Consider the following 27,806-nt stretch of genomic DNA (forward strand, 5'->3'; position numbering starts at 1 on the left):
CTTCATCTCTTAGTCTTGCATCTCCTCTTAACTATTGCTTTTAATAATCCATACTTTAGAATCCATTCTCCTAATTTTTTTCTGTAATATTTCGTATAGTTCTCCCTACAAAACCTCTTGTAATCCTACAAGCGTAGTCAGCTGATTACAATTGTTTTTCAAATAACTTGCATATTTACTCCAGTCCTTCAAGAATTTCTGGTCCTGCTGGTTTCAAATTCCTCCTGTCATCTTATCCAATTCTGCATAGTCCATTGATTTCATCTGCCATTCCTCTTTTGCCGGCAATTCTTCCTGCTTCCATTTCTGTACCAATAATACTCTTGCTGCCGTTGTCGCATATAAAACAGTTAATATCCATGCCTACAATCCCAAGTAAATATGCTTCTTTTTTTATATAAATGTATATTTCAACATCTTTTTCATCTCATTATAAATCATTTCCCAGAAACCTTTCACCTTTTTACATTCCCACCACAAATGATAGAAAGTACCTTCTTTTTCCTTACATTTCCAACATTTGTTACTTATTTTATACATTTTAGCTAATTTTAGACCAATCACAGTTTATCACTGACATCAATTGAGGAAGCTACAATGAGGAAAGAACATATAGAGTGGCTGGGGAAACCCAGCCAGATGGACAGGGTAGAAATAAAATTATTATTATTATTATTATTATTATTATTATTATTATTATTATTATTATTGGGTTTGTGTGTGTGTGTCACTGTTTGTAAAGCTACTTAGGGTGTTCAGGTGGCAGCCTTCTGATTTCTGGTAGGTAATTGCAGACCAACTAAATTGCAGAGCTACTAAAGGGATCCGAAGAGCTGAGATTAGGAATGAGCCTAGTGAGCCCTTGGACCATGACTCCCCTCGCTAGTAGAGAGAATTGATCTAGCCTATCTGAGATACTGGCACAGGCTGAACGCCTTTGAGGATCATACCCTCACTAAGCTCTGCTGGTTAGAGCAAGCAAGGGCAGGGGGCTGGCTCAAAGGTGCCAAAATAAGCTTAGGGTTTATAATCTTCAAATGGAGAACTACTTAGCCCACGTGACCTTAGAAATTGGATTTTTGATCAGGATGCCAACCAAGAAAGAGCATCCATCATTGCCGCCCATTACTCTACTTGTTACACCCCAATTAAGACCAATCCTTCAAGGCCTCATTACCTTGAGACTCTGACCTTCCCACAACTACGCAGGGCTTTTGTAGAACTAAGATTCCAACAGGTGCCCTCAGCATATTGAGAGGGGAGATATCGGGGAATTCCCCATATGGATCGCAAATGTATATATGGATGCAATCAGGTAGAGGACATCACACACGACCTGCTGATTTGCCCCCTGTATACAACGCCCAGAGGAAATTTCATATCGCCAATTTTTAATTGGCTTCCAGGTCAATCCGCACAGGAAGTGACAGTTGAACTGCTAGCAGATAAACATCTATATTACACACCAGGTATCCAAATTTGCGTTGGCAGCCAAGAAACTCTATTCCAGCTATGTGAATGCACTCCAGTATTAAAATTTAATGTTGTAAATTTCTTTTTATGTTACACACTGCTATAGGCTATGTTGCATGATTTTAGAGGAAAGTTTTCCTTTTATTTTCTGTCATCCATTGTAAAGGCCTTTGGCTACATACAATAAAAATGGACTTGGCTTAGCTCAGGATCCTCTCGGGTCAAGTGGGGCCAAGGTTACTTACTGCAACAACATCATTAACAGGCATGTGCTAAGGTTGCACCTGTGCAAGTTGCTCCACCTGCGTTTCTTACCAAGGCAAGGTGGAGCAGACTATCCCTCTGCAGCCTACTGTTCGCATTTTTCTGTGCAAAGGGGTGATACAGGAATTACTTGAGAATAAGCACCCCCACCTACTATCCTGGGATAGGGAGAGTGGGATGCTCAGTTGACCAACTGCAGGTACTTATGAGTAGCTCTGCCATTGGGTCGGTCTGCCAGCTTGCTGCTTGGGAAGGAGAAGCAATAGTTTGGAGGAGAGGCAAGAGAAATAAGGAGAGACATTGAGATAAGCAAAAGCTTGGTGTACTGCTTACTAGAAGTACTGTCTAGTGCCACCTTTAACTTGTACACCTTTGGCAGATCATGCCAAATTCTTATTTTTCTCCATAATCACGAGGGCTAGAGGTTCAAAACTAGCTAAACTCTGCCTGATTTTGGAATATGGTTAGGTGTTATGGGGATCACACTCACAAATACCATGCTTTTAGGATTTATGGAACTCATTCAGGTACCAGCAGTACTCTGTTGCACTGATCTGCACCCACACATACACTAGTGAAAAATAAAAATGAAATTTATGCACTTTCTACTTACGCATTTGGTATGTCATGCTTGTATCGGTTTGGCTTCTTTTTCTGTGCAACGTGCATGTTAAATGTGGAAGTAAACAATGGAAAGTCTCTTTTATTATGTGTTTAAACGATGATGGTGCAGGACCAGGTCAAACCAAACACATTCTGTTTCTGAGCATGTGCTCTTCAAAGTGAAATTGTGCTGCCTCTTAGTGGGATTTATAATTTAGGACGTGAAACCATTGCCATTGCCATTGCCAAAACAGATTATCAAACAGTCAGCGGAGCAGACCATAACCTTTATGGGTTGTGTGCCAAAAAATTGATTGGCTTTTTCTCCGTAGCAGAGAAATCCAGATGCTTGAAATTAATCAGTTTGTTGGTGTGTTAGTTAAAAAGCCATCACAATATCAACGCAAACTCTGCTACTAGCACACAGAAACAAATTTAGCCTTTCAGCCTACCTGCTGATTCCACCCCACCTGGACCTGTCCCTGCTCCCTATTACTAACTATTCTTCTGTTTTCAAAGCCTTCAAATCCTAAGTCAGTGAAAAGTACATTTTTTTCCTTCTTTGGGGCCCACATGCTCATTTGAATATTTCCAAACAAGAATAGATGAGGGAGCAAGCACCAAATGTGACAGATCTAATGCTGGCTGATGGATAGATCTGACATTTTATTCAAATGTCACAGAGGTTCCCATGGATTGGGGGCTAAACAAGTAGCTTGCTTTGCCATTTACAGCATTTTGGCTGTATGCTCTTCTGAGCCTGAGTGATGGGGACTTTGATGCAAAGATTCCTAAGACTGAAGAGGAGCAGTACAGGTGAAATGCTCTCTGCTTAAAGGAGCAGAGGGGAATGAAACTGAGACTAACCTCTGTCTACTACAGGGGTAGTCAACCTTTTTATACCTACTGCCCACTGCATCTTTCTTGATGGTAAAATTTCCTTAACGCCCACCAGCGCTCAATGGAAGGAGGATTCAGCTTGTGCCCTAGAATCCCCTACCACCCACCTAGAATCCTGAAATGCCCACTAGTGGGTGGTAAGGACCAGGTTGACAACCCCTAGTCTACTAGTAGAAAGGCTGAAAGAAAAAGTCCCGGAAGAAATCTGTGAAATAGGATGGTGATTTATGTCTCACCATGCAACAAAAGAAATATGCCACCAAAAAACACACGAGGGCACAGTCTTGCATAAAATTTGCATGAAATAACTTACTGTATATGTATGGTTGCAAATTTAGAAATGAGCAATATAATCTGAATAAACATACAGTCCATCTCACTATAGTGGAGAACACTGGGCCTAGGGGAACTTTGTGCCTGCTCAGTCTTCTGCCCGTGTATTAACAGCTGATGGGTGAGACTCAGGGCTTTTCCACACCTCAGCTTGCCCCCGGAGGCGTGGAGGACCTTTAGCGCTGAATCAGAACAAATGGCAATTGCCATTTGCTCTGATTTAGTGCGAAAGAGCCGGTTTTCTGGAGGAGAGTGGCAAGGCCAAGGCAAAACATCTGAGACCAATGGCTAGAAAGCACAGGGAAAGGGGGAAACTGCTTGGACCCATGCTGTCCAGTGACAGGGGAAGTGGAAGTATGGACAAGCCCTTGTAACTCTTTGTTCTTAAGGTTTAAACCAAGCTTGAACCAGGCAGCCTCTCAAATAGAGCAAGGATAGCTAACTAATCACCTTCCAGAGTTGTTGGACTACAACTCCCACCAGCCCCATCAGTATGGCCAGTAGTCAGGGGTGATGGGGCATGTAGTTGTAGTTGAAACGCCCCAGGTTAGCCACTCCTCAAAAAGGGGATCGATGCAAGGAGGAAGGAGGGAAGATCATTCCACCTGCCAAGCTGCAATGCTTGTGCATGCAGCATGGCTGGAGGAGCACAACTTTAAATTCCACCCAATGGATCTACTGAGTAGAATTTAGCACAGGCTGGGATTCAGCTAATGCAGGGGTAGGCAACCTAAGGCCTGTGGGCAGGATGCAACCCAATCGCCTTCTTAATCCGGCCCATGAATCAGTGTGTCTTTACATGAGTAGAATGTGTCCTTTTATTTAAAATGCATCTCTGTGTTATTTGTGGGGTATAGGAATTTTTCTATGTTCATTCCCCCCCCCCCAAAAAAAAATAGTCCAGCCCACCACATGGTCTGAGGGACGGTGGGCCGACCCACAGCTGAAAAAGGTTGCTGACCCCTGAGCTAATGAGCGACGTCCAAGGGAGAGAGAGCCCTGTGGAAGAACTTCCGCTTGTACAACGGGCTTCCAGGAGGTTTGCCTGCCCCACGCCTGACGTTCTATGATGTTAGGTGATGAGGTTTGGGACAAACTTATGCCACGGGTCAAATGTGGCAGTCTGGCAAGCTTAAACGGCCCATAGGCTAGATGTTTCCTACCACTGATCTATCTCATTACTCTGTGACCTCAGCTAATCTTACTGCATAGTGCAATATGAATGCAGCACCATAACTTTTCAATAAATGTTCAGGGGTGGGGACAGGACACAGAAAGACTGGCCACGCACCCCACTTTGTGAAGGTTAATGCCTTTTCTGGAAAAGCAGTACCACCAGCAGAAGGCTGCTTGTTCCCACTGAATGAACTAATTAAAAGTATTTGGGAAACGAACTGCCAAACCAACCTACCAACCAAAACCCAGCACACCATTTAATCAGCTTTTTTTATTCTGCAAGCATGGGCCAGTTGTCCCTAAATGGACAACATCACTGAGCCGTCTCCCAAAGTATTTGAATTTATGTTGATTGCATTTTTTAAAATACAGCTCTCTGCATCCCCGCTCTGTTCTCTCTCAGGTTGGAAGGCTCTTTGCCCTGTGCAGGAGGTCAAAGAGAAGGCGACAAGACCCTACTATTATGCAGTGATTCAGCCAGAGTGTGATTCAAGCACTTTACCGGCACAGCCTCCTGCATTCCAGTTAAACGGCCTCACTGATGATGTCTCCAAGCCACGTTATTCACAAGCCATGCACAAAAGCTCCCGTTGCCAAACATGGAGAAGGAATGTGAGGCACGTGGCTTGTACAATGACACGGCCAGGGATTCACGGAGGAGATCTGGCCAGGCCAGGCTCTTGACGGAAAGGGTTTGCAGGGTCAACCTGCTCCCGCTGTCATGGAGTCACACGCTGCACTGCATGTTCAGCAGTGTCTTTGGCTAATGATTTATTAGCAGGGCAGATAATACCATCCGCGCAACATAACTTTCGCGCAGAAGCACGGGGGGCTGTTTCTGAACAGGATCGAGAGGTAATGAACCATACGGAAGCCTGGGCTGCCAAGTTCTGTGCAGAAGCAGCAAAAGGGAAGATGTAAATTAAGCAAAATCCCATATGTTGTATTGCATAACTCATTCTAGTTTCGAAACGCAAGTTGTCAAATAGTTGTATTGTTGTCTTGGCAACGAGCGGTGAATAGAAGGAAGAAGGGGGCCTGTAAACTTTATGAGCATTAGCAGGCATGGAGCATAAGAACCACAAAGGGAGCACAGGCCCAGCTTTCAGCAGCTGCTGTGGGCTGATGAACCCCAACAAGCCCCCCCCCCCCCTGCTGATAGCTGTGCCAGATAGCTCTGTCTGCAAGTCCCCATTTTACGATGTTCTGGTAAGTTTTTAGAAAACTACCCTGCAGACTCTAATATTCCCTTCCGGGGCAAGGTGACAGAGTGCGTGGTGGCTAGCCAGCTGGAAGCATTTTATCTGGATCCAATCTTGGTTTCAGGCCTGGTTTTGGCACCTAAGCAGCCAGATTGATGGCCTCTGTCAGATAAGCGATGGGGAACGCAACCCTGCTGCTTTCCCTTGACCTCTCAGCAGCTTTTGGAAGAAGGAGCTACTCCCATCCAGAGCTGTCTTTCCCATTGGTGTTAGTGGTTCGTTGGGCCATGGCGCTAGCCTCTCGGGGCGCCCTAGTGAGTGGGAGAGCTATGTGGCTTTACTGGCAGCCTCCCCTTTCCCTGCACGCCCGCCAGCTGCACCCTGCCAACAATATGGCTGGCGGGCGTGCAGCTTCCTCCCAAGCCTCTGCATCTGCTAATGATGGCCCTGCTCCTGGTCGTTGCCCTCCTCCTGTTTCCTGGCGAAATGCGGCGTGCAGACTTCCCAGGCTGCCTTCTTGGGCACCCTGATGCCAGAGAGCATGTCCCCCAGCACATTTTCCTGCTTGATCGCTGCCACCAGGCGCCAGGGATCGGAGCGGTGGGGGAGGCAGAGGACATTTTCCACTGCCCCCTCCCTTGTTTTGGAGTTGCCATGGGGGGGGGAGCCAGAGGGATCTTTGTACCACAGCACCAGATATGCTTAAGACAGCCCTGCTCCCACCCCGGAGGGTGTTCTGTCCCATGTTTTCTAAAGCTTGGAGCGAACCGATGTAGCAAAAGGGAGCTACTGAGCTATTCATGTTGGATCCCTGGGTGCCCTGCAATCTCAAATTTTACCCAAATACCTCTCTTGTTTTGCAAGCCTTTCTCCAGAGTCGTAAAGGAGAAGGAATAAGTTTCCTTTCTTCTTAAGGTGAGATTGCTGTAGAGCTAGGTTTTGCACTCTACAAGGTTGTGCTTGTGTGGCGATTTCAATGCCATGCAAAAGGTAGCCACATTTCTCTCTGTCCCTGCAGCTGCTCCAGAAAGTGCCCTTTTTGAACCTCAGCCAATTCCACACCTGAAATCTCCTCATTGCAAACAGCGGAGTCAAACTGGTGGGCAGCAGTCAGCTGTATTAATTTGACAGGCTCCAGCAATGGGAAATATGACTGCTCAAGGCACTGGGCAATTTTTTAAAGTAACAAAACTAAACAAAATAGAAAGGCATTCTCTGGGCACCTTCTCAGATTACATTTTGCAGTTTACAGTCTCAAAAAAACTGTGTGTGTGCAACAGCCAGAAAATGCCCAGAGATGCTAATCTTTCGAATACCTTAAATTAGGTCAGGCATGGCGAGATGCACAGAGTCTTAACTTGTGTCTGACTCCTCTGACACTACAAAGGCTTATCCAGACAGCAAGAAGCCAGCCTGTCCCGCCCCATTTTAGGCTTTGCAGAATGACTGCAAGAAATAATCGTTCAAGATCCTTGTGTTTGGGTAGCCTGTCTGTGAGATGACAGGCTGAGTCTTGTGTGTATATGAAATTGTATGCATTTTAATGCGCTGTTATGGAATTTGCCCCCACAAGAAGCAGTGATGGTCACCAACCTGGATGGCTTTAAAAGAGGATTAGAGAAATTCATGGAGGATAAGGCTCTCAGTGTCTGCTAGCCATGATGACTAGACTCTGCCTCCACAGCGGGAGGCAGTAATGCTTCTGAATACCAGTTGCTGGAAACTGCAGGAGGGGAAAGGGCTCTTAGGCTCAGGTCCTGCTTGCAGGTTTCCCAGAAACATCTGGTTGGCCATTGCAAGCATAGGATGCTGGGCTAATGGGTTGTTTGCCTGATCCAGCAGGCTCTTCCTATGCTCTTATGTACGTGAGGCATTACCCTAGGATAGGCATGGGCAAACTCGGCCCTCCAGATGTTTTGGGACTACAACTCCCATCATCCCTGACCACTGGTCCTGTTAGCTAAGGATGATGGGAGTTGTAGTCCCAAAACATCTGGAGGGCCGAGTTTGCCTATCTATGCCTACCCTAGAATACCTAGAATCTCAGCGTAGGTGTTGATATGTTGATGTTATGTTTGCAATACCCTTGCAGCAACTTGCATGCAGTAAATTTAGGAATAGAGCGGGGGAAGGGGTAGGCACGTGCCATCATACTGCCCTCGGTGCTGCAGACATTATAAAAAACTTGAAACGTTTGCATTTTCTGTTATGATGTGGCATGCATGTATCTGCTAACTAGCTGCAATAACCAATGGTGGGAAACAGCAACAAAGCTTAGGTTTTCTTCTGCTCTAATATAGGCAGAGCCGGCATAGCTTAAGAAGCTAGAAATGTTGCAGGAACAGCTTCACATCGGTATAGAGGGCAGCAAAATGTTGGCCAGCCTCATCAAGCGCTTGTTCTCTTTTTGTCTTCCTCCTTGGCCAGATTCCAACCGTTACGAGGAGGAAATTTCTCTGCAAGTGCCCAACTCGACCGAGATCAAATCCCGGATCTCATCCACATCCTCTGCCTCTACAGACCTGAACAGCCTAGACACCAGTGAGGAAGGGGCCGAGACCCCCGTGGTGCAGTCAGATGAAGAAGAGCTGCAGCAAGATGGCCCCGAGGAGCAGGAGAGCAGCAGCTAGCGGTGTGTGTGTGTGCGTTTGTGTGTATGTTGCCAATCCACCGCATTGACTCTGCCAGCTGACATGATGAAGAAGGAATGTGGATGTCTGGCTCAGTGACTAAACGTCACAGCGGTTCCCTATCTCATTTCTTGTACTTGGGGAGAATTAGAAATAAGCTTTCTCCCTGCAAGATGGTCAATGCATTGAAAAGGTAAAGAGCATAGGGAGAAAGGGGTGAGGCAAAGGGACTGCAGTTTTTTGGTCTTTTCAACTAACTCTCCAGCCTTTTACAGCTAACGCTCTTGGTTCACTCACCCTGTCAAGTTAGCCATGACCTCGGCTGCAATTATTTCAGGCAAGGCATTTGTGCAAGCTTAGAGTCTCTCCAGTTCCAGCACACCACATACACACAACAAATGTCTAAGTTGTAACATAAAAGAAAATTGTATTCCTTTCAAGCAAGCAGATGGTCATGTATGATCTAGTTGAGACCCCTACATTGCAGGGGTTGGGCTGGACGACTCTCGAGATCCCTTCTAACTCTGCAATTCAATGAGTCTACAACTGGGAGGATGTGCATTATTGGGGGGAAAGGGCCAGTAAGGCATTGTGGCTCAAGAAGAGATGCCTGAACAGGATTAGATTCCTGGGGGAGGCACTGATAAGCAGTGGAGCATAGTTGTTTATTCTTCCTCCCCTACAAATATAATTTTGCATTCTTACACTGCAAATATGCAGGTAGGTAAGGAAGGTAAGAAGCAGAGGAATGGGGGGGGAAAGGCTTCAGAAAAGGGGTGCAGCAGTAATAACATGTACTTAGTGTGGGCCCACATAACTTCTGACACACAGAGCAGAATGCAACCTACCCCAACCATGTCTGCCTCCCCCCCCCTTCTGATGTTTCCAAGTGATTACAAAATCGGTTCTCACGCTTCTGGTATGCTGTAATTGGTGGTTGGTTGTGGCATTCAGCTTGATGGGTGACAAAGTTGTGTAGACCTTCCCTAGGTAGAAAAGTTGCCTTGGCCTGCTGCTATGTGGCTAGTTTTTCAACGACGCAATAGAATTCACTTGGTGCAGTAGCTACAGGATGCATGAGATTAGTCTCAAAGAGTCCTTGGTTCAAATCTTTCCTCTGACATGAACTTGCACAGTGGCCCTGTCCTCCTCCTTCAATAGGGGGAATAGCAGCAATGACCCACCTTACGGGAACATTGAAAGAGTTTCTGAAACAATGTACATGAAGAGCTTTGAACACTAAATGCTAAGTATTCTTATTATTCATCATGTTTCTCAACTGTCAGGCTCAACACTAATTCATGGGGAATGTTCAAGAGGCACACCTGAAAACTCTCTGTTAGCAAAATGGTGGTTTAGGGAGGAGCTACAGCTTTTCGGTAGAGTACAGGCATTGTATACAGGAAGTCCTTTTCCAGTTTAAACGATCTCAGCTAGCAGAACAGGGGAAGATTTCTGCCTAGGGCTTTCCCATGCAACTGCCACTAAAAGCAGACTGTGTGTTCAGGTGTGTTTGTCCCCCACCAATTTGGGGTTCATGGTGCCATCGTTAGACACTGCTTAAGTCACACTTACTCATAACTAGAACTCTTTCTTACCCCCTTCTAACATTAACAGTGAGCAGTCTGATTGTAAAACAGAAGCCAAAATGAACCAGGATGCAAACATGCATAGGAGATGGGATGATGAATCAAAAGAAACATCTCATGGTGCAGAATAAATAGTGGAGCTCTGAATATCCATGACATTTTAGGTCAGGGATGGGGAACCTGTGCACCCACTTCCAGATGTTATTGGGACCCCCAAGTTCCGTGGTCAGGGATGATGGGAGTCGTATCCCAACAACATCTGGAGGACCACACATTCTCCACCCAAGCTTTAGATTACTTGCCTAATGTACTTTATCTGTTGATAACCTCACTGTGTAAAATTGCTACTATCACAGATGGCGCACTACATATTATCAATGAATTGGTTAGATTAACTGATTAAACATCATGATTGACTAAAAAAGAAAGGTGCTCCCAATTAAATCTTCACTGCATCAGGTGGTTGGAAAGTAGATGAATGGCATCCGGGTTGCAGGCTGGCAACGCTACTTGATCACAAGCTATCGGTTGTGTGTGCAAGACACAAATAGTTGCACGACCCAACTTCTAGCAGCCCCTTGGTATATGCAGCAACAGCTGCAAAAAAAGTGAGCAATGAAGTGTGCAATAAACTGAGAGGTTGGACCTAACTGACAGAATGGGGGGGGGGGGGAGCACAGGAAAACCACATGGACAATACCAAGAATAACCATCCATGTGGCTCACCCTCAAGTCAGTTTTGAGGACAAGTAATTATAATGTCAGTTTACAGGTGGGTAATTGAGGCTGAGAGGCAGTGACATTTTAAAAGCCACCTGTTCTCAGCTGAGCTTCCAAGCTCAAGCCTAGTACTGTTTTCCGTATAGTGCAGCTAAAATGTATACAAGTCTAAAATTGTCTTACCACTCTGGGCCACTTGATTGGGTATACAGAAAACAAACCATATAAATATATGGCCATCCAAATGTTGTTGGACATTCATCCTCCATCTGCCCTGACCAGGTTCCCCATGCATAGCTTGTATCAGGATCACAACCAGATTTTGTTGGGTTGGTATACAGTGGGAAGCCATAGCTAATTGCAACTTTCCAGCCTCAGCGGAAATGCATGTGTATGCAATGGTCCACACCTGAAAGCAATGCATTTTTCATGCTTTCCCCTACACTGTAAATTAGCATGTCAAATTAATGTTGGGAGTAGCACTCAAGCGATTTGAAGTCTTCAGTCTGCTTTAAACCAGACAGGTGCTGGCCCTGTTGTAAACTGAACAAGAAAGCCACTCTGATTGTGAAACTGGAAGAATCCCAAGAAGAAATAAAAGGAGCCTGGTGTATAAATAACCTTGGGCCGGCCCAGTTCCTGGGGAGCTCCCTTTAGCTGCCTGGCATCGGCATTGACTCAACACATCAGCCAGCCCTCTTGGGTCCTGGCAATAACATCTAGCATTTGAGCTTCCATCCAGGTGCAAGTGAGTCATAGTTTCTCCATTTGCAAACAACTCCAGCAACTGCTTTCCAGCGAGAGGTCTGAATAGAGGGCGAAGGACTGAGAGGAGGAAGTGACTCAGGGAACTAACAGCACAGGTGGGTGGGGAGAGAGACCAGTGATAGAGATCTAGCAGCCACAGGAACAACCCACCCGAAGCAATAAAAGAAACCACTGGAAAAATACAACTGGAAAGAGGGTGAACTGCGAACACAGAAAACTTTTCTTAGCAACTGTGCCGGGGGGGCGGGGGGGAGGGAGAACTCCTGACAGGAACATGTTTGAGCACCAAGTGCACTGCTTTTCACAGAAAAACAAAGTCTTATAGCAACTTAAAGAATAACAAATTTATTTATTTATTATTGTGGTACAAGCTTCTGTGAGTTCATGTCTGTCCATGTCATCAGATGCATAGTGTTATCCTCAGTCAGGTTTGGCCAATTACCTTTTGCTGCCTCAGGAGAACCAGAAAATGTTTGATGACTGGGTAGCTGAGAAGCGCTCTCTCTTCTGAACACAAACAGAAACATGCATTCCTCCCCCCACCAACTGGGAGTGGAAATTTTCAAGTGAACGGGAATTTTCAATGCTGTTGATCCAACTAGGGTTATCATCCCCTTTTCTGGACATGCTCCTGTGCCTTTCACAAGAAGTGACAACAGAATATTCCAGGGATTGGGAATCTGTGGCCTTCCAGAAGTTGTAGGACTACCAATCCCATCATCCCCTGACTACTGGCTGGGCTGACTAGGAGCTATAATCTATCAGGAAATGGAGGGTCAAATTCTGAAATTTAAAACCAGTGGGACTTTCCTGGCTATTTCAAGTGAAGCTTGCACTTAAGTATGTGATTAGGAGTTAGATAAAAGGAAGGAAATTCAACACTGCATTCCTGGGCTCTAGAAGAAAATGACAGGAATTTGAAAAAGGCTGTGCCTGCCCTCTAGTGGGGAAATTTTCCTATCAAGTTGTGGGAAATTAAGCAACTTGGTTAAGGCAAGAGGCCTTATCCCAGCCTTACAAGACTGGCTCAAAACAGTTGACGGTCTGAGGCAATCAACAAGATGGTACCCCCACCATCTCATGTGAAGAAGCTGACAAGATTGACAGTCAAATCTTACTTCAATGCTGGTGACGGGACGTCTGCACTGTATCTAGGGGCTGTGGGATAGCTTAGAACAGGCATGTCCAACCGGTTGATCGTGATCTACTGCTTCGATCGCGAGGTGTTCTTGGTTGATCCAGACTGCCAGCGCCCCACAAAAAAAACCCTCTGTCCTCCTCCCCCAAAAGCTCAACAACTCTGGGCAATGCAATAACAATGAGTAGATCACTGCCAGTTTTATTATACCGTAAGTAGACCGCAGTCTCCAGAGAGCTGGACATACCCGGCTTAGAAGGTACAGGACAGGTCATGTGGCAAAGACTCTTCTGTTTTCTAAAACCTCAGCACTCCTCCCACACCCCCAAATCTGCCACTTAAGAGCCACCTCGTTCTCCCTAATGGTAGGGCCAGCCCCACTATCAGGGATGCAATAGCAGATTTCCTGCCTAAGCAGGAGGCTGGAATAATTAGTTTGGGAATCACTTCTAACTAGGTACAGTGGTACCTTAGGTTACATACGCTTCAGGTTACAGACTCCGCTAACCCAGAAATATTACCTCAGGTTAAGCACTTTGCTTCAGGATGAGAACAGAAATCGTGCAGCAGTGGCGCAGTGGCCCCATTAGCTAAAGTGGTGCTTCAGGTTAAGAACAGACCTCCAGAACGAATTAAGTACTTAACCCAAGGTACCACTGTATATGTTTCGTTACACTGTGTTGGCTTCTCTTCTGTGCCCACTCCAGACTTATGTCAGATGACTGACCCACAGCAGTTGGGGTCTTATGACCCTGAATGCCCATTTCAGCAGCCCTGAAATGGCGGTTTAAATCCCATTTCAGACTTGGACTCACTTATCTACTGGAAATAACAATGGCATAAGGATTGGCAAGATAAAATATTGCATAGGAAGCTGGTATGGTTTAGGATGTTAAAGCAATGAATTAGGGGTCATTGGGTCCCTAGTTCAAATCTCTGCTCACACATGAGCTGCTATACTAAAGGTTGTCAGAACCACTCACATAGAGGGCACATTTGCTGAAAATGATAAGCCAACCAACCATACTGTGCACAAACTACATACTAGAGCACACTGATTGCTGTCACTTTGCTTCTACTTTTGCATGAACAAGTAAATGCACCACAAAGGGTATAGCTTGGTGTTATTTTGATCCATGGATCATGGTTTTTTTTCCTTCTGAGAAGCCAGGATTGCTAGCTTATTTGGCTTATTGTCACATATGAGTAACAAGACTACGTAAACTCTATTTAATATTAGGAAGTGTTTACACTTCAAAAATACAACGTGTTTAATGAGAAGGACATAAGAAGAGCCCTGAGGAATCACATCAACCATTTATCTAGTTCAGCATCCACCAGTGGCCAATCTGATGTCTATGGAAAGAGCCCTCCCAAGGAACTGACACCAATTCCAAACGAAGAGGCTCCATTTAGCCATCACAGCTTAGTAATAAAAAGCACTGGGTGCAGGAAGGTTACAGTAATGGCATCTTTCAGAAAGAAATGGTTGCAGGGAACCCTGCCAGAAAACTACTTAAGCCATAGCCTAGCTTTGACATAATTAAGGCTGCAGTTCTCAATAGTTTTGCCAGAGAGACAATGGAACAAATTCGCTTGCTCCAAAACAGGGATGGGGAACCTGCGGCCCTCCAGATGTTTTTTGGACTACAATCCCTTACCATTGGCCATACAGGCTGGTGCTGATGGAAGTTGCAGAGAAAAGAAATAAAGAAGGGTTCGAATCCCCGCGATGGCGTGAGCTCCCGTTACTCTGTCCCTGCTCCTGCCAACCTAGCAGTTCGAAAGCACGAAGTGCAAGTAGATAAATAGGTATCGCTCCGGCAGGAAGGTAAACGGCGTTTCTGTGTGCTGCTCTGGTTTACCAGAAGCGGCTTAGTCATGCTGGCCACATGACCCAGAAGCTGTATGCCGGCTCCCTCGACCAATAAAGCGAGGTGAGGGCCGCAACCCCAAGTCGGCCATGACTGGACCTAATGGTCAGGGGTCCCTTTACTAATAAATAAGCACTTCCAGCTTGCATGCACAATGGAAGTAGTTCTTCTGGCCTATTCCCATGTCCCGAGAAACAACATCCTATACCTCTGTCATCCCCAACAGATGCCTGTAAACTAAAGTAAAGGGGTGGCAAACCTGTGATCCTCTGTGTTACTGACTAGAACTCCCATTTGTCCCGACTATTGGTCAGGCTGGCTGGGGCTGGTGAGAGTTGTAGTCCGACAACCTCTGGAATGCTACAGCTTAGCCACCATTAGTCTTGGTGTATTATTCTTACCTTGGCTCCAAGAGGTCCTGGGTTCAAATTCCCAGACCAGGAGAACTGGGTCCAGTGTTTGGGGGAGGGGCTCTAGCTCAGAGGCAGAAGACGATGTTTTCCATGCAAAAGGTCCTAGCTGCAATTCCTAGCATCTCCAGGTATGAGCTAGGAACAAACTTGGGGGTGCCAATATCAAGGTAGAGAAGAAGTCTGGCTCAACATAACGCAACTCTCTCTGTGTTTTTTCTTTAAAGAAATGATGTTATATGTTACAAAGCATAATACTATAATAACATAACATAAAACACGATATAATATAATTAATATAATATAATATAATATAATATAATATAATATAATATAATATAATATTACATTATATATGGCATGTAAAAGGATATTAAACGAAACGAGGATCAAGCTACAAGCAGCATGTCTGCTCCCCCTCCTCCTGCTGCTTCTATTACCTTCTGCCTCTGTCTGGGCACATGGGGCGCCCAACCTCAGCCACTGCAGAAACCTGCCCCTGCAAGCTCCTTCCGGCATCCCTTGCCTCCTACCCGGAAGCAGATTTCCGAACAACAACAAAGCAACGGGAAGTGTCGCTCTAGCCTCGTCTCTGTCCCTTCCTGAAAAGCCTCCATTGCCTCACAGGGTGAATGGAGGCCGGCCTCCACGGAACCTCCTTCCTCTGCTCCCCATTGGCTAACACGCGCCCGAGGCAGTGGGCGGAGCTGCTCCGCTTTCCCGGGAGCGCAGCGGAGGAATGGAGCCATTCGGAACGCTGCTGCTGCTGCTCTTCTTGGCGACGAGCGGGGCGGAACAGCCGCGGGATTCCCTGCGGGAAGAGCTGCTGCTCAGCCCGCTCCCGTCGGGGGACGTGGCCGCCACCTTCCAGTTCCGGACGCGCTGGGATTCCGACTTGCAGCGGGAGGGCGGTAAGGGGCGGGGCCTGTCGCGACAGAGGGTTTTTTTTGGGGGGGAAGCGAAGCATTATCTGGAAAGGGGGTCCCTGTGAACCCCGGAGACAGGGCTTCTCCGGCGCCAGTTGTGTGGGTGGTTGGACTACAATTCCCATCAGCCCCAGCAAGCGTGTCTAGTGGCAAGAGGTGATGGGAGTTGTAGTTCCACAAGGTTCCCCCTCACACACCTGATGCCTTTCCCCTTTGGAAAAGAATGAATGAATGAATAAATCCATCCATTCTGTTGTGGGTGCTTTATAGTCGAGGTTCTTTCATTGCAGGGGGGTTGGACTCTTGGGTTCCTTTCTAACTCTTACCATTCTGGGATTCTGGCGCATGAATGCAAGAGCACTCCCCCCCCCCATGTTTTCAAGCCACAGGTATCTGGAAGCACTGCTGCCGCCGACTGCAGGGGTAGAGAGGATAATGTCTAGTAGCCATTGGGGAGCGGTGGGGACTCTGAACTGCCGGGAGTACAAGCCAGTCTCACTGGGAAAGCATAAAAGGCCTGAGGTAGCAAATGGAAAATGAGTGCAGCAAAGGGTCAAGGAACCCTGAGCAATAATAGATTGAGGGATAGGCTACTTACTGGGTGACTTGCCTGGGTGCCAGCAGGACTGCAGCAGCATTCCTCTTCAATGGAGCAGGAGAAGGGAAAGTGAATTGGGGAGTGGGGCAGGTGGAGAGGTTGATGTGAAGATATGCTGTTGTAATGCTCCTATTTTTCCCCCCTGCTCCCTACAGTCTCTCATTACCGGCTATTCCCCAAAGCCCTTGGCCAGCTCATTTCCAAGTACTCGGTGCGCGAACTGCATCTCTCCCTCACTCAGGGCTTCTGGCGGACACGGAGCTGGGGACAGCCTTACTTGCAAGCTCCGGCTGGGGCTGAGCTCTGGGTTTGGTTTCAGGAGTCTGTCTCTGAGTAAGTAAGCCTGAGCTGATTTTACTTGATTGAAGGGGTCTCAGGTAAATCATAAGAAGGCTGTTGCATTCTACTTTTCTCGCCTGCACACCTCCTCAAGTGCATAAACAAGATAAATTTCAAAGGTCCATTCCATGAAGGCAATCATATGGTTTAAATGAGCGGACGTTGTTCCTTCACTTTCAAATTCTGATGTCTCTTGGGTTTTTCCTTTGCATTGAACAATTTTGCCAAAGGCTGCCAAGGCCCCCTGGGACATCCCAACACCTAAATCAGTGGTAGCCTCTAGAAGGGCCATAGTTCTTCTCCCTTGCTGTTTCATCAGAATAGGCATGGGTTGGTGGTCCCTGGACCCTGGGGTGCCAGTTGTAGCCCTCTAAGCTTCTCTGTCTGGCTCTCAGGACTCTCCGTACCAAACAGCCAATTTTCAGGCCATATCCCTCACAGTCCTTGCTTCACAGCCTTTTTGACTGCTTTTTGCCAGACTGGAATGTGCTCTTGGAGTCTGATAATACCTCTTGCTTGCTTGGGTGAAGGAAACAGTGGTGTGTGTAGAAAGTTTCCCATGATGCAAAGGTAAAATGTGTGTCCGTTTCCTTGTCCACGTTTGCCTCTGTGCCCACCCACAAGTGTGTGGCCCCCAGAAGGGAATGCAGTTCTTGTCCTAGAAAAGGTTCTCATTCTTGGAATAGGCCATCAGGTGCTAGATAGTGCTTGTAGCTGTGGGCTGTGAACATGGCTCGTTTCCATATACTAGTGCTGCCGTGTTAATGCAGTACTGAAGCAAAGCCCAAGCTTTTCATTATTTTATTTTTGAATTTTATATGTAGCATCTCCTGCCACTAGAATGGCACCTGAAGTGACATATAACTGCAAATACGATCTATGACTTGAAAACACATTTGCTTTCCAAATGGCTTCTTGCAAGTTTCAGGCAAATCATTCACAGTAAATGTGTATATTTTTCATTTTCAGCGTTGACAAAGCTTGGAAAGATCTCAGCAACATCCTCTCAGGAATATTCTGTGCCTCTCTGAACTTCATTGATTCCACCAACACTGTCGTTCCAACAGCATCCTTCAAACCTCTGGGATTGGCAAATGGTAAGAGATTGGGCTATTCTGGCCTGGAAGGGCTTGTTTTGCAAGAAGGGGCACCGCGGAATTGCAGCTTGTTCTAAATACTTACATGACAAAGACTTGTGTCCAGCGTAGCACTTAAGTTGTCCCATCAGTGCAATGATATCTCCCCCCTCTATCCCCTGTGCACTCACTAAATATTTTCTCTGGGTTCCCAAACCCTCTGGCACAGATTTGGTGAGAGTGCAGGGTGCATGCAGAGGAAGGAGAGAGAAAAGTCACATTGTACTAGTGGGAATCCTTGTGTTGTTGGCATGCATTAGTTGATGAAATTAAAGGGAGACCGGAACTTCTTAGAAACACCCAAGTGTCTTGTGGCAGCTTAAAAGTTAACAAATGTATTCTGGCATAAGATTTTCAGAAAGTTTTGGGGGTGCTGAAAGGCATGACACTTTTGGAACATCTGCCCATCTCCTTGTTCGTTATCATGATTAGGGTTGCTGGTTTTGTAATTAATCTGTGTTTCTTGAGAGCATTGTAATGATTGTTTGGGCTGACTGGGTAATAAGAATTAATTGGAATTGGGCCAATGCCATAGGTTTTGACTTAGTTTTTAAATGTGTTTATTGATTCTCTTTGACTGTTTTGTTTATATTACTTTGAACCATTAGGATAGCACAGACAACAATTCAATAAATAAGTGGTTTGTGTGATTATAATACCTAGCTTTTAATAGTAGAATCAAAGAATTGTAGAGTTGGAAGGGACCATGAGGGTCATCTAGTCCAACCCCCTGCAAAGCAGGAATCTCTTGCCCGATGTGTAGCTCAGTCACATAACCCTGAGATTAAGAGTCTTACACTCTACAGTAGTTCCAAGTATTCCACGCTTGTGACCTCAGTAATCCTTAAAGGAATTCAATCTAGTAGTACCCTTTATGTCAGATGCCTGCTTTTCTTAAGGCCAGCTAGTGAATTCTTAAGGCCAGCTAGTGGAGGCAAGATCTGAGGGCAGGTGATTTCTAGAAGCTGACTTCCATCATCATTGAGTGAGAGCATTTTATTTTAAATTTTATATACCACCAATTATTTCCTGGAATTCACCATGCTGGCTGGGGCTGATGGAAATTTCACCAACATCAAGAGGAGGAGGGCCACATGTTCTAACCCTTCCTCTTCCTCCTTCAGTTACAGACCACCATTTCCTACGATATGCCGTCCTTCCCCGTGAAGTTGTCTGCACTGAGAACCTCACACCCTGGAAGAAGCTGTTGCCATGCAGCTCAAAGGTGAGGCACATTCCTGTGATCATGCAGGTGGAGCCTTGAACCAACCTGTGTCATTGCTCTGGATTCCCTCATCCTAGCCCCCCCTTCCCAAAGCTTGTACATCTGAAGCTTTGGGGCCCTGTTTTCAATTGGAGCAAGTACTCTGGAGGAGAGCGAACTATGTGCGCACTGTTGCATGGTGCTTGGGCTTGTTTCTAGCTATACTACGGAGCAAAAGTTCAGCCATATTTTCTTTTTTCTTCCTAGGCTGGCCTGGCTGTTCTGCTGAAGGCTGAGCGCTTGTTCCACAGCAGTTACCACTCCCAAGCTGTGCATATCCGCCCCATTTGCAGGGTGAGTCCTTGAAGGATTTGGTGCTGTGTCATAAATTGGTGGAAAGAGCTGGAGACAGGATTCCCCAATCACCTATGATCTGCCAAAACCTATGATCGCATTTCACAAGCCTTACCTTACAGCAGGCACCCCCAAACTCGGCCCTCCAGATGTTTTGGGATTACAACTCCCATCACCCCTAGCTAACAGGACCAGTGGTCAGGGATGATGGGAATTGTAGTCCCTAAACATCTGGAGGGCCGAGTTTGGGGAGGCCTGCCTTAGAGCTGCCCTTGCTCCTGCCATTTCTGATGCTTTGTCCTTCTCTCTCAGGATGCCTCGTGCTTGAGCATGTCCTGGGAGCTCAGACAGACCCTCATGGTTGTCTTTGATTCCTTTGCCAGCGGCCATGGAAAGAAAGGTAACTCAAATCGCCCTGCAGCACATCACCGCTCTGCTATTGTTACAGCAGTTTGCTCACTTCTTAATAATGGCCTTTCTGCCATTCTCCCACCAGATTGGTCCCTCTTCAAGATCTTCTCCCGCACTCTTACTGAAGCGTGCCCACTGGCGTCTCAAAGCAAAGTCTACGTTGACATTTCCAGTAAAGGCCAGGTAGCCTATCCTTTCTCCAGTAACCTTCCAATAGGACTAGGACATCAGGACCTTTAGGAGATGCCCACCTTACTCAGAGCTCTCTCTGGGTGAACGAAGCTTGATGGAAACCCCAGATGTAACTGAGTGGAATACAGTCATACCTTGGGTTACAGCCGCTTCAGGTTGCGTTTTTTTAAGCGTTGCTGACCACCGAAACCCAGAAGTACCGGAACGGGTTACTTCCGGGTTTCGGCGGTCATGCATGCTCAGAAGCGCTAAATCACGCTTTGCGCAGAAGCACCAAATTGCAATCCGTGCGTGCGCAGGTGCATCGCTGTGGATTGTGGACACTGCAGGTTAAGGACGTGCATCCCGCACGGATCACGTTCACAACCTGAGTGTCCACTGTATATATAATCGAGGGAGGACTTAACCAGATGCTTACGGTTCTTTAGGTGTTTGTGTCTCCAGTAATATTACAGAGTCTTGAGACTAGAGGGTTACTCAAATAATCTCCATGTGTATATCCAGTGCATGGATAATGGAATGGGACCCCCACCCCACTGGCTATACCCTCAAACACCAGTGTTTAGCAGTGATTGGGAGCAGAAACTACATGCCTGCATCCATAAGCATGTAGGTTATTCACCTAATTAGGAACCCTCTGCAATTGTGAATACAGCTTTATATAGGCTTTCTTTTCAGTTGATGGGCTGGGTGCACAGATTGCTTCTTTCTGGGTGATATCCAGTGTTAGTTATACTCAAGAGTAGATCCATTGAAATAAATGGAGCTAAGCCCTTTGCCACCCTGGGCTCCTTTTGCAGGGAAGGGTGGGATACTGCCCTCTGCATTTCAAAGTATGTTGTAATGCGCTCTGCAGAGATGTTTTTATCCTGTAAAACAGGCCAGAAAGCTTTTTTAAAAATATGAGAATTGGGGCCAGTTGAAGGTAGTCTCCCCCACATACCCTGCCCACGTGCCGAATATACACAAAAATATGACATAGATGGGCTGGTTATCTTTTTGATGGCTAATAATGATTTTACTTTATTTTGTTTATGTTTCCAGGAGAAAGAGTTACTTGAAGTTTCCCCAGCTCCCTTGTCTGTACATGAAGCATCCGTCCAAGGAGACAGGAGAACATATGCAGTCTATGATCTCCTGAACCCAGGACTTTTTAATGGCTCTCGCAGCCTCAATGTGCAACTAAAATGGAAGCGCCCTCAGGATGGCTGTGAGTTATCAATGGGTTTCCTGTCTCTAATGCATTGTCCTCTCTTAGATCGGTAGAAAATGGACACCCTTTGAATGCGAGAGACTTGTGCTGTGCATCGTTTAAGCTTGTTCATTAATGAATCGGGACACATCTAGTGGTAGTCACAGCAGAAAAATAGTACAGCTACTTTTCTGCTGGGACTGCTACCAGACTTGTCTTAGTTAAGAACTCGCATTATCCCAGGGATAATATTCTTGCATTTGGTGGTGCTCCTGTAGTTTGACTCCTAACCTGGTTTCATTTCCTTCCTGCAGTGGATCTGGCAGTTCCTGTGCTCCATGCCCAGCGCTATGTGAGTGGCTATGGCCTCGAGACAGGAGAAATCAGCACCCTAATCTATAACACACACCCATACCGAGCTTTCCCTGTGCTTCTGCTGGAGACTGTGCCCTGGTATCTGCGACTCTACATCCACACGCTGACCATTATCACCAAGGGCAAGGAAAACAAACCAAGTAAGAAGGAGCCTCCTAGTAATACACCCTTTCCCAGTCTGATACCCTCCAGATGTTTGAGACGGCAACTTCCACCAGCCCCAGACAACAGTGCAGTGAAGAGCTTCTGCGTGTCAGTGCAGGCAGCTTTCTGTGTTCCAGTATATGTACTGGATCATGTTCTAAGTTGATATGCCAAGGAAATGGAGCAGATTCAGAAAGGGAGGCCTGAGTTGAAAAGCACAAAGTTTTGCCTTCATATCTATACCCCTTAAGGAGCATCTCTTAAGTACATCTGGCATTACATATGCATTTGTCAACAACTGGATATGTAGGCAAGCCATAGTAATTTGCTTTTTCTATGTGTTCAGTGATTTGGCTTGCTGAGGTCCAAAGCCCATCCCCACCCCCCTTTTGATGCAGTTTATCATTAACCTATGTAATAATAATAATAATAATTAATAATAATAATTTATTTATATCTCGCCCTCCCCAGCCAAAGCCGGGCTCAGAGTGGCTAACAACAATAAAAGTAACACAGTTTATATAAAATCACAATCAATTAATTGAAATGCATTCTAAAATCAATTCATTCTAAGATCAATTCAAAATCAAATTAATGGTAACCATTGGGCTAGAGTTCTTTGTGGATTACCGAAGGAGGGGGGTCAGACTGTGCCTTGGCCAAAGACCTGGTGCTATAGAGCTGCTTTTTCTTTTTAAAGAAACTTTGGTTAAAACAACAGAAGGAAAATGGAAGGTGAAACTTGAGTGGTTATGAATTATATATGTCTCTGTTCCCATGGGAAATGGCTGTGTGTTTGTGAGAGATTGTAGATGGATCTGGCCTCATCCACCACTGGAATGCAGCTTTTATTGCTAATGCTGCCTTTGGCCAAAAAAGGTTCCCTGCCCTTCGGATACGGGACTACAGTCTTAACATACAGTACTCTGACTGATCTCAGTGCGTAAGAGCTCGTATTCCAAACAAGGGGAATGGAGGCGTTTGGAGAAATATTTTGTTTTCCTCCCCAGAGTTGCGGGGAGATCAGTCAGGCCTATGTTAAGAGTGTTCCTCAGGGCATTATGTAAACATTAAGGGAGGGTTTTATTTATTCATGTTGACCCAAGTGGTGTGCGATGATAGCATGTCTTTGGTGCTAGGTTACATCCACTATCAGCCAGCTCAGGACCGACAGCGGCCCCATCTCTTGGAAATGCTGATTCAGCTGCCGGCAAACTCTGTCACAAAGATCACCATCCAGTTTGAGAGAGCCTTGCTGAAGTGGACAGAATACACTCCTGACCCCAACCACGGGTTTTATGTGAGGTAAGGCTGCAGCCGTCCTCGAGCCACTCGCCATCAGAGTTTGTCGGCCTTGGGTTGGTCTGGTCCCTTGTGACCAGGTTCATAAACCCCCTCTCCTCCAAGAGGGACCCATGAAGGAATGGGAAACCTATATGGATCTCCAAATGTGGTTGAACTCCAGCTCCCATCAGCCCCAGCCAGCATGACAAGCAGCTGGAGATGATGGAAACTGGGAGCCCAGCAGCTTTTAAAGGGCCACAGATTCCCCATCCTTGGGCCGAAGCTCTAAGTAATCTCTTTTTGTTTGGTTTGTAGCCCATCTGTTCTGAGTGCCCTAGTGCCCAGTGTCATTGCGATGAAAGAGGAAGATGAAGATCAAAGTCCACTCTTTGCTTCACTGTGAGTGCATTTGATGGCTGCAGAACAGAGAAGGGTGGGAATGAGATGTGTGAGATTGTTATTGTACTTCTGTTGATTATTGGAAACTGCTTCCTACCAGACGTTTCAGATTAACCTAGCAAAGGCTGTAGCTAGACCAGCACGACAGAAGTCTGTGCAAACATAGATATCAAAGACTTTTCATGAACTGTTTTCAGAAATTACAACCTTGGTTAATCTAAAATTTAGTTCCAAACTGAATGTATATTTTTAGCAGATTCAAGAAGTAAATTATTTGGCTGCCTCTACACTGGCATTTACTGTGAAATAGCCATGCTTTGCTGATCTGCATTTTACAGGGCAACCACATGATGTCATGAACAAAACACCCTCTTCACATTTTTCCTTGTTCGGTTTGTTCTCCCCCCCCCCCTACTTTAAAAATTGTATTGCTTTCTCCCCCCCCCCCCTTTCAAATCAAGCACTCAGCAGAGTAGCTGTGCAGTTTCCCCAGGTGTAAATGGGTTATCACGCTCCTAATCTAGCATTCATTGCTGCGGAAAAGGAGACTGCCCACCGGGGACTCAGCTACATTAGTTAAAATATAGCGTTATAAATGCATTATGAAACCAGATGGCACAGTAGAGCTGAAATCACAACTCAAATGATATTTTCAATTGTGAACTTTGCAACGGTTTTTTGCAGAGCATTTTTATAGCTGTGTAGATCTAGCCTTGGTTTCAGAGTCTCAGAAATCTGGAAACAGAGTTGCTGTTATACTTCCAACTTAAAACCAAATAACAGTGATCAGTTAGTGCTGATTTTGTAAGCAACGTTTGGATTCAAATAGTGTTACTGTTGTGGTAAGTTTAAGGTTGTAAGGTTGCATGAGACAGAGGCATTAGCCAAAGTTGCAAGATATTGGACTTCTGCATGCTGCATTGCAATGAAGGCTCATCTTCAGACCTCTCCACAAGTATGGGATGCATGGAAATGGGTGTGTATGCACATGTAGTTTTGCAGGGGAATCTGCATAGAGGGAATTGCAGAAGAGAACCAGTTGAGTTCTTCATGTGGCACAGTGTCTACGAGGTGTTGCTTATTTGAAAAGCACTTGCGCATCAAAACCTTTCACATGAATATTCCATTTGTGATTTGCAATTTGAGGCTGCCCTCAAAGATGTGGCACTCCTTCACTCTTGCCTAATCTCCTGATCTGATATTCTTGGAGACAAGGGTGGTAACACATCATTATCTGAATCAGCCCTTTGAGCTCTGCTGATCTCCTCCTTCCTTTTCCCCAGGTTTCCTTCCTTGGACGGCTCCAGCTACTTTGTGCGCCTCTACACAGAACCGCTGCTAGTGAACCTGCCAACGCCAGACTTCAGCATGCCATATAATGTCATTTGCTTGACCTGCACAGTGGTAGCTGTTTGCTATGGCTCCTTCTATAACTTGCTGACCAGAACCTTCCATGTAGAAGAACCTAACAGGGGAGGCTTAGCCAAGCGACTGGCAAACATAATCCGTAAAATGAGAGGCGTCCCACTTCTTTGAGGGCAGGCGATGCAGCCGCTTCTTCAAGGACCTCTACTGCCAAGACTTGCTGGGACAAAGCTGCAAGAGGATAGGTTGGTTTAAGGCAGATGTAACACCTGTTTTGCCCTCTAGTTTCTTCACAGCCAATAAATCTGCTGTTTGTGCCTGCCTGCCACCAGCAAGGGAAGCAATCACTGGTACTGGGCAAAATGCCCAAGGATGAAGCTTGCTAATTTAAGGGGAACTTCCATTTGCTGGAAAAACACTGGAAATAAACATGACCTGTTTCTGAACTATGATCACCTTGGCCTTGCGCAAACACTAGAGCCTGCACCACTTAACTCACCAACCTGTTTTTCATTTTCTTCCACAGCAACTGATTGCTGTGCTAATTATCATTTTTTGAGCTGCCGTTTAATGGATGTAGTTGGAACGCTGAACCTTTTTTCAGGTCAGAGAAAAAAAGCTTGCAGAAAAAATGCTTGGGGAAATGGCAAAACTGAAGGCAACTAGAGAGAGTGCAACAGAGAGAATAAATAGCATTTTAGGCCTCAGACTATCTAATTTTAGCATGCTGTCTCTTGCTGTTTTGGAGAAGAGAGTAAGTGAGGATAGGAGGCAGCTATGATTGAGAAAATTGCTAGGGGGGGTTCATTTGAGACTGTGGGGTTTGGGGTGGTCAGGCTGGGTACAGGGGACACTATGAAATAAAAGGGAAACCATGCTGTGTGAGTCGATGCCAATTTGATTTGCGTTCGTATCTGCTGGTGATGGGAATAACCACTGTTTGCTGCATAAGAGGAAGAAGACAAAAAAAACCAACTGTCACAGATGGATAAGGAATTCAATAAATAAATGCTGTGTGGTGATTATGTCTTCCGTAACACAGGTTTTAATCAGCTTTGTACTTAACATGTCTCCTGGTAGCTATAGGTAGCCAGGTATTCCATGCAGGTGAATGCATAAAATTCCATTCAGGTAAGTTAATGGGCCAGCACTGGTGGAGGAAAAACAGAGAGCCTCACACCTCCAATTTGCTTTCTGTGCAAATTGTGTCAGATGTGTCAGGATAGTGTCAGATGGTGACGGGGTAACAGGACTTAGTGAACTGGGGGTGGCAGACAGAAGTCAAGAATCGGCAGAAGATAAAGCAGGTGAGTCGGAAGAGGGAGGCCAGAGACAGAGATGAGTCAGGCTGGTGAAGAGTCACGAGTATCTCCCCCTCCTGTGACACGCTGCCCACCTGTCTCCCAGAACCAGGAGAGGGCTGAAATGGTTTGAGCAGCGATAGGCTGCGTGTAGGCGCAGTCTCTGATTGCTTGGGAAAACCCCTGGAGAGGAGGAGGGGACTTAAAAGAGCTGTGGGAAGGTGGAACTTTCAGTCTCAGCAACTGATTTCATGGAGGAACACCACTGGGAATGAGCTGTTGTGCTGACACTTAGCCAAGTCTGTGGAGATCGTGGTTTTGTTTTGGTAATAAAAAGTTAACTCCTTTGTGAACTGTGTGATAACTAACTGGCACACTGTGACATATAGCAAGCCCATTCATGACTCTCGAAATGGTTTGAAAACCAAGGCTTCCTGTACTCAATCAGAAGTTGTGGCTTCCAAAAAACGTTTGCAAACAGAAACACTCACTTCCGGGTTTGCGTTCGGGAGCCAAAATGTCCGAGTACCAAGGCGTTTGAGAACCAAGGTACAACTATCTCTGATTTAATACCTTTTTTCTGCTCTTTTTCCAGTTGTGTGCAGTGTCTCCTCCTAACCAGCAGGTGTTCCTAAATCACTATCATAAGTAGCATTTGTGGAACACAGGAAACTGCTTTATACGAAGTCTGACTTGCTGCATCTTTCTCAGCATTCTGTTGTACACCGGCAGTGACTATTAAGGATTTCAGAGAAGGATTTTTACCAAACTTACCTGTACCTGACAGGGGTTCAACCTGTGTCCTTCTGCATGCAAAGCATCTGCTCTAGCACTGACCTATAGCCCTTCCCCATTCCTATTGCTTTCCACCATAAATATATATTTATCTTGGGGACTATTTTTTAGCACATGCATTTTACAATCCAGCTAGTATTCATGCACAAGGCTGATGAAGTGCATGCATACGATTGAGTTCAATGGAACCTACTCACAGGGAAGTGTGTAGGTTTGCAGCATTAGGCTGTGCAGAAATGTTGCAAGACTTGAATGTCCATGTCTTTTGCCATGGTGAAGATTCAGCAGTCTGGAAAAGGCAAATCTGATTGAGTGCTCCTAGCTGACTGACAGAAAGGTACCCTGCTGTGTGTTTTATTATACTGACTGACCTGGGGTGGAATATTGCACTATTTTCAACGCCATCTGCTTTCATTGCCATCCCCCTGTTGCAGATCAAGCAGATGCTGCCTGTGGTCTCTACTGTGCTGATCTGGAGCTGCTGAGTAGCCTAAAAACAACAACTATCGCCTGAAGGCTTCTCACATTGCATAAACATGCCCCCACTGCAGGTGTATTGGTGTTACCTTAGCTGCTGACATCAGCATTCTTGTCTGATGGCAGAGGCAGCAAAAATATTTAGCTCATCTATATGATGCACAATGATGGTAGCTTTCCTCACATGCTTTTTGCAACCTGACTTGCAAGCATACAATAAAAATAGGTTTTTTT

At 45.8% G+C, this 27,806-nt stretch overlaps 2 protein-coding genes across 3 annotated transcripts in view; both read left to right on the plus strand.

Annotated features, from left to right (window-relative positions):
* Positions 1-10,598, plus strand: part of DBNDD2 (dysbindin domain containing 2) — a 36,166-nt gene extending 25,568 nt beyond the window's left edge. The window contains exon 4 of the mRNA XM_083447143.1: positions 8,379-10,598. Within this exon, the coding sequence (XP_083303269.1) occupies positions 8,379-8,581 (203 nt within the window). The 3' untranslated portion in view covers positions 8,582-10,598. The remainder of the gene's footprint in view (positions 1-8,378) is intronic.
* Positions 10,599-15,679: 5,081 nt separating this feature from the next.
* On the plus strand, positions 15,680-26,647 carry PIGT (phosphatidylinositol glycan anchor biosynthesis class T). Of its 2 annotated transcripts, none has more exons than XM_083446923.1 (12): positions 15,680-15,991; positions 16,760-16,937; positions 17,913-18,040; positions 19,204-19,304; positions 19,551-19,637; positions 19,950-20,037; positions 20,134-20,231; positions 21,285-21,450; positions 21,747-21,947; positions 23,091-23,256; positions 23,551-23,634; positions 24,918-26,647. In XM_083446923.1, the coding sequence occupies exons 1-12, from the start codon at positions 15,820-15,822 to the stop codon at positions 25,168-25,170; spliced, it is 1,722 nt and encodes a 573-aa protein (XP_083303049.1). In that variant the 5' UTR covers positions 15,680-15,819; the 3' UTR covers positions 25,171-26,647. The 2 variants fall into 2 exon arrangements, with proteins under 2 accessions (XP_083303049.1, XP_083303050.1); XM_083446924.1 differs by having other exon boundaries at positions 15,771-15,991; positions 23,551-23,668; positions 24,103-26,647.
* Positions 26,648-27,806: the final 1,159 nt, after the last annotated feature.

This window comes from Podarcis tiliguerta (genome assembly GCF_965153285.1).
Source record: "Podarcis tiliguerta genome assembly, chromosome: 6".
NCBI lineage: Eukaryota > Metazoa > Chordata > Lepidosauria > Squamata > Lacertidae > Podarcis > Podarcis tiliguerta.